This window comes from Panthera tigris, chromosome D1 (genome assembly GCF_018350195.1).
Source record: "Panthera tigris isolate Pti1 chromosome D1, P.tigris_Pti1_mat1.1, whole genome shotgun sequence".
Classification (NCBI taxonomy): domain Eukaryota; kingdom Metazoa; phylum Chordata; class Mammalia; order Carnivora; family Felidae; genus Panthera; species Panthera tigris.
In genome coordinates this window covers 110,985,263-110,995,829 of record NC_056669.1, presented here as the reverse complement: position 1 = coordinate 110,995,829, position 10,567 = coordinate 110,985,263, and the positions used below count along the sequence as shown (strand labels likewise).

Here is a 10,567-nt window from a genome sequence, read left to right as displayed (position 1 = left end):
CCGGATCCCGGGTGAAAATTAAAGGAGGTGCCTCCCTCCCTCCCTCCCTCCCTCCCTCTCTCCCTGCCTCCCTCCCTCTCTCCCCCAGCCCCCGCTCCCTCCCGCCCCTCCCCCGCTCGCCGCGAGTCCGCACCGCCCCGCGCGCTCCGAGCGCCCCGGCCCCGCTGCCGCCCCTTCCATGGGCGCCGCGCTCGCCTGCAGCCGCCGCCGCCGCCGCCGCGGGGCGGGCGCGATGCCACGATGGGCCTGATCTGGCTGCTGCTGCTCAACCTGCTGGAGCCCGGCTGGCCGGCCGCGGGCCCCGGGGCGCGACTGCGGCGCGATGCGGGCGGCCGCGGCGGCGTCTACGAGCACCTCGGCGGGGCGCCCCGGCGCCGCAAGCTCTACTGCGCCACCAAGTACCACCTCCAGCTGCACCCGAGCGGCCGCGTCAACGGCAGCCTGGAAAACAGCGCCTACAGTGAGTGTCGAGGCGGCGGCGGCGGGGGCCCCCGGGGGGGGGAGCGGGGTCCGGAAGGGCCTGGCGCGCCCAGGGTGCCCGCCGGGGTCCCCCGCCGCCGCCTGGCGTCGGGGAGAAGAGCGCGAGGGGAGCGGGGGGGAGGGGGGTCACGTCGGAGGGCACGCGCGGTGGACACCCCCGGGGCGCCCGGCCCGGCTGGGTCCCGGGGCCCCGGCAAGTTTGAGCCCCGTGAGTTGGCGGGAGAAAAGGCGCCGGAAGAGGCGGGTAGGGTCTCTTACTATTTTGACGACCTCTCCTCCTCGGCCGACCCCGGGGCGCCCCGCCGGCCCCTCCGCCCTCCTGGAGCGCGGCCGCCGCCGGGAGAGTCATTTCCCGGGGCCCGAACCGCCGCCCTCGGCCGCAGAGCGACAGGCAGGGCGGGCGCCGCCTCGGTGTGCGGCCGCGGGATACGAGCTAGGCGCGCGGAGGGACGTCCGCCCGGGTCCGGGGGCGCAGGTGTGCTCCCGCCCGGCCCCACGGCCCGGATCGGGCTCCAGCGGGAGCCCCGCGGGCGCCGGGGTTTGGCTCCTCTGGCCGTGGGGACCCGGGCTCGGGCTGAGCCTCCGGGAGAGGAGCGCGGGGGCCGGGGGCCGAAGCAGCTCCGCTTGGCCGGGAGCGGGAGACCCGAGCTCGGGGCGAGGCAGGGACGCAGCGGGGAGCGTGGGAGCGTGGCTGGGGGCCCGGTGTCCTGTGCCGCAGCCCGCGGCGCTCGCCCCCGCGCCGAGCGTAGGAAGCAGTGCGGCGGCGGGAAACCGCTGCTTCCGCGAGGAAAGCCGCAGCCCCGGGAAGGCGCCTTAGGAGGACGCCTCTGGAGCCGCGCGTGGGGGGCCAGCTGTCGCCAGGGCGTCCCGGGGGCCGCAGGATGGGGCTCCAGGAGCGCCCGCGCTCCCTTCCCAGCGACGCCCCGGTTCTCTCCAAATGCAGGCTCCCACAGAGCATCAGAATCCTTGGAGCATCCAAGGCAGGCAGCTTGGGGGCAGAGGAGCGCGCGGTGCGCAGCCACCCCTGTCCCGCATCCGGACGCGGCGCCGCCGCCCCCGGCGCGCAATCCGCCCCCGCTGCGTCCCATGGACGCCAGAGGCCCGCGGCCTGCATCGCCCCGCGTCTTGGCCCTGGGATGGCTGCTGTGCTGGGGGCCCTGGAGAGAGCATCGCTTTGGCTCCAGAGCCCCTTGGAGCCCTTGGAACCCCGTGGAGGCCGGGGGGACAACGGCCCCACCGGGGCCTTTGTTGCAGGACCTCTGATGAAAAGGCACTCCTGCGTTCAGAAGGAAGCTTAGGGGAGACTTAAAGTCCCTCCGCGCAGTGGGAATGGGAGAGCCCGGGTCAGCTTCCCTTTGTGCCATCCGGCGTCTAAGCCCGCTTCCTGCTACCGTCCTCTGTGGCGCTTGGACCCTGCCCTGCACAGTTACCTGCTGCCCAGGCCCGCTGCCAGTGAGTTCCGGTGGCTCCCTCAGTGCCCTGCGCGCAGCAGCCCCGCCTTCACCCCTGCCCCAGACTCCTCAGATGCTGTGGGGTGTAGACAATGCGGTCGGAGAGCTCCCGCACTGCTCTCCGCAGCCGGGGTTGGAGCTCCGGCTCGCCCACGTGGGGGTGGTCTCGGGAAAGTCACCTAACCCCCGGCCGTCTCAGCTGGCCTGTCTGTCGGATCGCGCAACCGGCTCGCCGGGTGGCTGAGAGGCTCCCGTGTCCTGAGAGACCCCGCACCCCGCAGAGTCAGCGGGTAGCAATGTCAGTTTTCTTCCTTCCCTCCCGTGTCGGAATTCTTCTCGTTGGAGAAGCCTGCCCCGATGCTCCCGGGGCTCTGCCTCCCATCCAGTAGTTTCTTCTTTTCCTCAATCTCCCGAGTCACCCCCCGCCCCCACCGCCCTGCCCCGCTTAAGTGTGTGTTGCCCTCACCTCCCCGAGCCTGGGCGAGGCTTGGGCGGGTCCAGGGGGTCCTCGGCCCTCGGCGCGGGGCTCTGTGGGGGGGGCGCGGGGAGTGACGGGCCTTCACACTGTTCCCAGGTATCCTGGAGATCACGGCGGTGGAGGTGGGTATCGTGGCCATCAAGGGGCTCTTCTCTGGACGGTACCTGGCCATGAACAAGAGAGGACGGCTGTATGCTTCGGTGAGTCCGATCTCGCACGCGGGCAGGCATGGATGGGGCGGCCATCTCCCTCGGCCACTCGTTAGGGGACAGAGGGGACGTGGGCAGTGTAACGCTTTGTCCGGGGACCTGCAGCACCCGAGCCGGAACCAGAGCCTCAAGCCCCGGGGTCTCGACGCCCCGGGGAGGCTGCCCGTGTGATTGCCTTGGGGCACGGCCCCCCGGGGAGGACCCCACGGGGTCACACTTGTCTTACGTTCTCCAGTGTCGCTGGTTAGAAGCTGCCCCTCCACACATTTTGTTCACCATCGCTGCCCTTCCCCCCACGGTAGCTGAGAGCGAGGCAGAGATTGTCCCCCGAATCTCCACTGAAATAAATAGACCCGGCGAGCCGTGGGGCGCCACGCGACTGCCTGCGGGGCAGAGCTTTTCTGCGGGCTCAACCAGGGGTCTCCTGGGGGGACGAGAGAGGGAAGCAGGGCACGGCACAGCCAGTCCTCCCCCGGGGGATGGGAAGGCGAGAGCTGTTCGTTCTCAGGCCGCAACACAGAGGAAGGACCACAGGGCCCGCCTCCCAGGCACCCAGATTCGGAATCCAGTCTACACAGCCTGGGGCCTCCGCAACAGAAAAGGGTCCCGTGACTCTGTGGGCAGTGGCGGTGTCCTTCCCCCAAGGGCAGGGGTGGGGACGCATGGAGTAAAATGCATGTAAGCAGGAAATTTGCCGTCTCCAACTAGTCATTATGTGCAGTTCGGCTGATACCTCCTTGGGCAATGAGAGGTTTTCCGTCCACGGTAACCTAGACGACGCAGCCCGAGGACCATCTCCCCGCAGCTCCCTCTCTCCGTGCAGCAGTCTCTTTGCAGGGGACCCACACCAGCCTCTCCCTGCCCGTTGGGGAGCTGGGCAAAGTGTGATGAGCAAAACCCTCTTTAAGCTGCCGTCTGGTCCCAGACCTTCCGCCGTTTTGCCGAAGGAGATGGAAAAGCTGGAAGGCGCCCAGCTGCTTTGTCTGCCTCAGGGGCCACTTCAGAGAAGCCGTGTCTGGGGGGAGGGACCCCCCCTGGCGCCCAGCCTCTTCAGCAGGTGCTTCTAGAGTGATATGCCCTCAGGCCGGGCTCTGGCCTGACTTTTCCTTGAGGGGCATCGTGGCTTCGCCGAAGCCTCAGCCCCGTGCCCCTGGTGCCCGGTGGGCAGAACTGATTTTCTGTTCCTCAAGTGGCCCGAGACCATCTACAGACGCCCCTTGTCCGTTACGGAGAGGGGCCCCGGTGAGGCGTTCTCGTCGCCTTGCAGGGGTGGTGCTGGTCTCACCGGTCCCGAGGGCCATCATCCGCACTGAGCAAGTTCATGGATCGGGTGGGGAGGGCTGAATCCGGAGGGGGAGCCTAAGGCCTTTGCCACGTCTCCCATGGGGGACCCGGGCCCAGGGCTTTGGGGGACAGCACAAAGCATGGCCTGGGGGATCCCCGTGGGTCAGAGTCTACCTGTGGCTGCTATTGGTTAGATCTGACAACGCCGGCTTCTCCTTCCCTTCCCTTCCCTTCCCTTCCCTTCCCTTCCCTTCCCTTCCCTTCCTCCTTCCTTCCTTCCTTCCTTCCTTCCTTCCTTCCTTCCTTCTTTCCTTCCTTCTTCCCTTCCTTTCCCTTCCCTTCCCTTCCTCCTTCCTTCCTTCCTTTCTTCTTCCCTTCCTTCCTTCCTTCCTTCCTTCCTTCCTTCCTCTCTCCCTCCCTCCCATCCATCCATCCATCCATCCATCCATCATCCCCCTGGCATTCATTCCTTCATTCACTACTGCCCCGGGCATCCATGTGTCACAGTCTCTGCTGGGTATATGCATCGGGATCTTACTACCTGTGAATCCGCTCCTGTCATGGCCTCCAGAAGCTCCCCATCGCCCACACGTCACCACCGGGGTGCCTCGGCCCCCAAAGGAGCTGCCCGGACCGCCTTCGGCTCCTCCCTTCCACCGTTGTTCCATAACCCGTGTACTCACCACAGCCTCCTGAACCCCTCTCGCTTCCCCAGGACCAGCCACGCTGGTCACCCTTCCGTGCCTTTGCCCGACTGCAGTGCCCCCATCAGAAACGCCCGCTAGAAAGTGCCCACCTCTCCCTTAATGACTCCCCAGGTGTCACCTCATGGGCAGGGTACCTCTCAGCCGGCCTCCCCTCACACCTGAGGCCGCCCTCCCTGCACACCCCCTGCCCGGTGCCCTGGGGCTCAGAACCAGCTGGGGTCGCGGCCACGCCGGCCACAGCCACACTCTGCCCCAGGCTGGCTTTTCTGGAGCCTGCGAAGGAAGAGCAGCCTCCCCAAGGTGGACGGTTTCAAGGAGAATTTCAGCAGGTGGCACCAGTGGGTGGGGGTGACTGGGGGGAGGCCCCCGTGGAGCAGAGGGTCTGGGGTGGGACAGTCGGAGGAACCAGCGAGGCTTCGGGAACCGTTGCCGCTGTGAGTCCCAGCTGGGGCACCTGGAGACCCTGCTCCTGTGCTGGCACCTTCCTCCTGGGCCTCCTGACCCCTCTGGGAGCCCCTCCGCAAGATGCAAACTCTGCGCCCCCCCCCCAGGACCCCCCTCTGGAGGGCCTGAACTCCTCCCTCTCTGAGGCTCACAGGACTGAGTCCCTTCAGTTGCCCCACAAAGTGCCCCTGCAGTGAGAAAGCCCGCCCTCTGGCTTCCTGATTCATGGCCTCGGCCGTGGGCTACGACACCCCTGAGTTTCTCACAGTTTAGCGTGGGGGTCAGGCCCCAATGTAGCCGCCTGGCACGGGGGTCAGCCCGGAGCCCACCCACTCACCCCAGACGGCCCCTGGTTCCCACGCTAGGCGGGGGTTGAACGCAGACCAGAACGGTGCCACATGCCCGTGATTTGGGGCCTGCCGCCACCCCGGGCCTCAGTTTCCCCGTCTATAAGGTGCGGAGGCTGGTCTTTGTCAATGGCGTCTGTACTGTGACCCGGGGCATTCTGGGCATCCCCTGAAGGGTGGGACAGCAGAGAGGGGACAGCAGGGAGGTCCGGAAGAGCTAGAACCCAGCCCCCTTCCCTCTGAACTTACACGTCATCGGGAGACAGGTATTTGGTGCTAGAGCATCGTGCTTCCCGTGCCCTTTGCAGGTCACGTGCTGCCCGCCTCGCGGGCGTGGCTCTGACCAGCCTGTGACCCCCTGAGAACGGGCCTGTGGCCCTTGGGGCCACCTGCACTCGGCAGCGGCCGCCTTTCCCCTCCACAGATGGAGACAGACCATGAGGGTCTCGGGCTCCTTCTGCCCAGCTCTGCCCGTCCCCCAGCCCTGCCCCTGGGCCCCGGGCTGAGGAGGGACGCCCTGGGGGTGCTTGGCACACCCACCCCTTCGACCCGGGGGCGCCCCGCGAGGCGGCCCAGGGGGCGCTGGTGGAGGCCCCCGGAGTTCCCAGTCTGTGCCTCTCTCCCTCCAGATGCCCGCCTCTGAGAAGGCAGCGCCCCGCGTCTCAGCCCGTGCCCCCCAGCCTGCCCCAGGCCCACACAGGCCCCCGCGCAGCCCCCACTGGTGCTGGGGCGCCGGCACCCCCAGTCGCCCTACAAGAGCAGTGTCTGTGAGGTTCATGAGCTTCCGCCTGGGCTCCTGGCTTCTGGGCCACGCGCATGGGGCCGGCGCCGCGAGGCCGAGGCGGCCGGTCTCAGAGCTCAAGGCCCAGAGCCGAGTTTCGTGCAGGCGCCAGGCTCCTGAAAACCCCACGAAACCATCCCTCCCGTGCTCTTCTCAACATTCGTCTCTTTTCTCTCGCACGCACGCTTTTCCCAAGGCGTCCGGGGTGCCGTCCTCTCCCTGTGTGCAGACGTCCTGCCAACGTCCGTGCCACCCGCGGAGATTTGGGGCAGGCCCCACATCTGCTCTGCTGACACCGCCCCGCGTCCCCGTGCCGGGGAACCCTCCCTAGTCAGTGCCTGCGGCGGGGTGGGGGGGGGGAGGACAGGGCTGGGGGAGCCACAACGCCCGGGGGCTCAGGAAACCGTGCCGGAAACGAGCAGACCCTCGCGCTGAACCCCGAAGCTCGAGGCCGCGGACCCGGAGGGGGCACGGGCACAGCCCAGGCGTGGGAGCGGGTCAGATGGGTGGCCGGGAGGGAGCAAGGAGGGGAGGGGGGCCCCGCCAAGGAGCGGGGGTGGGGGGGGGGTCCTCGAGGCCCGGGCCGCCGGCCTCGAGCGCGGGGCCTCCCGCGGCTGACCCCGGCGCCTGGCCCCCTGCAGGAGAGCTACAGCCCCGAGTGTCAGTTCGTGGAACGGATCCACGAGCTGGGCTATAACACCTACGCCTCGCGGCTGTACCGCACGGCGCCCAGCGGGCCGGGGGCCCAGCGCCAGCCCAGCGCCGAGAGACTGTGGTACGTGTCCGTGAACGGCAAGGGCCGGCCTCGCAGGGGCTTCAAGACACGCCGCACGCAGAAGTCCTCTCTGTTCCTGCCCCGCGTGCTGGACCACAAGGACCACGAGCTGGTGCGTCTGCTCCAGAGCGGGGCCGGGCTCCGCGGCGGCCCGCCCAGGCCCCCCGGCAAGGGCCCCCGGCCCCGGCGGCGGCAAGAGAGCCGGGGGGGCCGGGCGTAGCCCCCCTCCCCCCCAGCCACCCCGGACCCGGCCGAGGAAGGCCGTCCACGTTCTGGGCCCAGGCCGGCTCCGAGCCCCCGGCCGACCCGGCCCGGCAGGTGCGGGCCGGCCGGGGCCCGAGTGCCCACCGTCACAGCCGATCGCCGCGGCGCAGCAGGTCTCCGGGACGCTCCCCGCTGCCCCCGTCCCTCTCCTGCTCTGCCCGGCTGCTGTGTGCCTCCCGGCCCTCTGCGATTCTCCGCAGCGGGGTCGGGTCGGAAGGGAGCGCCGGCCGAGGGGGGCCGGGCAGGGAGGGCCGCTTTACGTGGGCCCGGAGCCCCCTCGGCCCCCCCCCCTGGGGGAGCCGGCTGTCGCGGGGGCCGCCCGAGAAGCCTGCCGGTGGCTCGGCTGCGGGGAGCGCGGGGGGCGTCTGTGTAACCGAAACATTAAAGCGTTGCATTCGACTCGGCCGTTTGATAGATTGCGACGCAGCCTGAGCCCGGGGAGACCCTTGCCGTTTTTCCTCGAACCCTGTTTGCTTGCGACGATGACCGCGTCTGTGCCAAATCGCTCTTTTCAGACGAAAGACTGTATCCTGAGGAATAGGGCTAACGATGCGTTTTCATGCCCTGGTTTGGAAAGCGGCTGTTTGTCGAAAGCAAGAGGTGGTTCGTGGGGACGGAAAGCACAGGCTGATGCGTGTGCGTGTGTGTGTGTGCGTGTGTGTGTTCCTGTGCCCGTGGGGGCACACGCGTGCATGGGTGAGCGTGTGTGCGTGTGTGCACCTGCACGTGGAGAGAGAGAGAGAGAGACGGGTTTCCTTTGTTTAGAACCCCCCCCCCAAAAAACTCCCTCCATCGTGAAGCTGTGTCTCCATGGGCAGTTTTAAGCACCTGTGCGATGTGCCAGGTACGAGCCTCCCTGAACTCCTTCACCCCTGCAGCCTGCCGGGCCCAGAGGAGCAAAGGCCGTGCACCTGCTGCCCCCACCGTGGCAGTGGGTGGGGTCACCTGAGGCTAGCCCCGGTGAGAGCCGGAGGGCACGGGCAGTGGCTCACTTTTCTCGGACCTTGCAGGGGGAGCAGGTGAGGGGTATGGAACGAGATGCTGCAGGTTCCCGGCGTGGCCCCCTGGGTCGCAGAGGAGGAAGCACGTTCAGGAGGTGAGCTTGCCCAGGCCACATCGCACCCACCCTGCACCAAGATGCCCCCGAAACAAAGGGGGCGACGCTCGGGGGCTCAGGGTTAATACCCAAAACAGATTGGATGGGAGAGGTGGGAAGGCAGCAGCTCCTGGGCGGGGGGCTGAGGGCCAGTCGCAGGCGCTGCCCTGTTCCGCTCTGCCTCCTGAGCGGGGACAGCTGGCCTTGTCCCCAGGAGGCCCCCGGTGCCCCTGAGGGAGGAGGCACTGGCCCCCCCCACCCAGGCAGGGAGCCAGGCCACCCACGTCAGGCTTGGCCGGCCTCCTTCTGTCCAAGCCGCATGTTTGCAGGACACTGGGCTGGTGTCACAGGGCGTGACTCTTGCCCTGCCCCCCCCCCCCCGGGGACATCACACTGCCCAGCCCACCAGCACAGAAGGTCTGAGACCCCAGCACGCCAAGGAGGCCCCGGACCCTCTGCGTCTACTGTAGCTCGTGTGTGCATCACGTCTTTCCCTCCTTCTCTTCTTGGCAGATAGATACAAGGCTCCTGGGGACCCTCCTGGGGGTGGGGCGGTGGGCACACAGGTAGGATCCCCCGGAAAGGGGATCGGGATGGGAGTGGGGTCTCATGAACCCGCTTTCGGGTTTCACTATTTGGCCCGGTCCCTTCTTTGTAGGCGTGGGGCGGGCAGAGGCTGGAGACCGGGCACCCACGTCCCCATGAGAAGATGCCTTGTGAGCCAGGACAGGGCATCCCAGAGGCCCCAGTGATGACGGCCTACCTCCCTCTCATGCCTTTGCTGTCACCCCCACCTGCCCAGCCGAGGGGGAAAGGGGTGGGGAGGAAGAAGGGGGAGGGGGAGGGTTTGAGCGGGGTCCTTGCTTTCGAGGGTCTCTGGGACTTTGGGCGGAGAGCCAGCAGGAGTCGGGCTGTCAGTGGGGCGGCCGCTGGGAAACAGGATGGCCGCTGCTCAACAAGTCACACGCAGAATTAGCACGGGATGCAGCAAGGCCACTTTAGGGGGTACGCCCGACTGGGCTGGAAGCAGGGCCTCCGACGGGCATTTGCTCCCCCACGTTCGCAGCCGTGTGTTTGCAATACTCGCGGGGTGGGCTCGCCCGAGTGTCCGGTGACAGACGGTTGGAGACGCCAGGTGCGGTCCATCCACACAGTGGAGTAGCATTCAGCCTCCAGGAAAGAAGCCGACACCTGCCGCAGCAGGGATGGACCAGGAGGGGACGCTGAGCGACACGAGCCAGCCGCAGAAGGAGACCTGCTGTGTGATCCACTCGCACGAGGCCCCTAGAGGAGTCACGTCTATCCAGACAGAGGGCAGACGGTGGGCGCCGGGGCTGGGAGGGGACAGCTAGGGTCTGATGGGGACAGAGCTTCCATCTGGGAAGAGGAAAAAGTGAAACGGACAGCGGCGATGGTCACGCAAGCCTGCGGAAGCGGTTAGCTCCGCGAGATCGTACGCTTAAAAGTGGACAAAATGGTAAAAGAACGTAAAAACAAAAACAGAAGCAACAACGAAAAAACCAGAGCGATGTCTTGACTGCCCGAGCTGCGTTGCTGGTCTCACTGGCCTCCCGCCAAAAGTCGAGAGCTGGCCGCGTCAAAGGTGCCCGGTGAGCAGTGCCGAGTCAATTAGGGGAAAAGAGAATCGCTAGGGAGTGGCCAGCCGGGCGCCCTCGCCTGCGCAGAGCTGACAGGACAGGCAGCAGGTGGCCTCGGAGGGCGAGAGCCGCTCTGCTTGCCCGGGACCCGTCCACTCCTCAGCTGCCCCGGGAAAAAGGTGGCCCCATCCGTGTGAAGCCAAGAAACCAAGGACCCGCTGCCTGGCCCCTGAGCCCCAGCCGTGGGCGGGCCCCCTCTGGGTGACCGAGCTTCAGCTGCTTGGAGTGGGTCTTTGAGCCCCTCGGCAGGTTCAGAGGCCTCCCGCCTTCCCGGGGGTGGAAGGGCTTGCAAAGGTGAACCGGTAGGTCTGCAGTTAGCCCCCAGCCATCCGAGGGTGACCTTGCCGGGGCCACGTCCCGGGGCTGAGCCAGATGCGGCACCCTCTGGAGCTGACCCCCGTCCCCTCTCCAACTGTAATGACTGGAATACCGGGGCGGCCCGCACTTGTGCCTGAGAGCACAGGCAGGACTGCGTGTGAGCACCTCCAAACGGGACTCAGGGGACAGGAGACTTTGGGGTGGAAACACAGGCAGTGCAGCAGCTGGATTTCTACCTGCCGATCCAAACACCGCCTTGGCCGCTTTTGTGGTCT

General features: G+C 67.5%; 1 protein-coding gene across 1 annotated transcript; it reads left to right on the top strand.

Moving 5' to 3' along the window:
- The first annotated feature begins 240 nt into the window (after positions 1-240).
- On the top strand, positions 241-7,219 carry FGF3 (fibroblast growth factor 3). The gene is made up of 3 exons (XM_042959427.1): positions 241-460; positions 2,506-2,609; positions 6,823-7,219. Exons 1-3 carry the CDS (start codon positions 241-243, stop codon positions 7,174-7,176), a joined length of 678 nt encoding a protein of 225 aa, XP_042815361.1. The 3' UTR covers positions 7,177-7,219.
- The last annotated feature ends 3,348 nt before the right edge of the window (positions 7,220-10,567 follow it).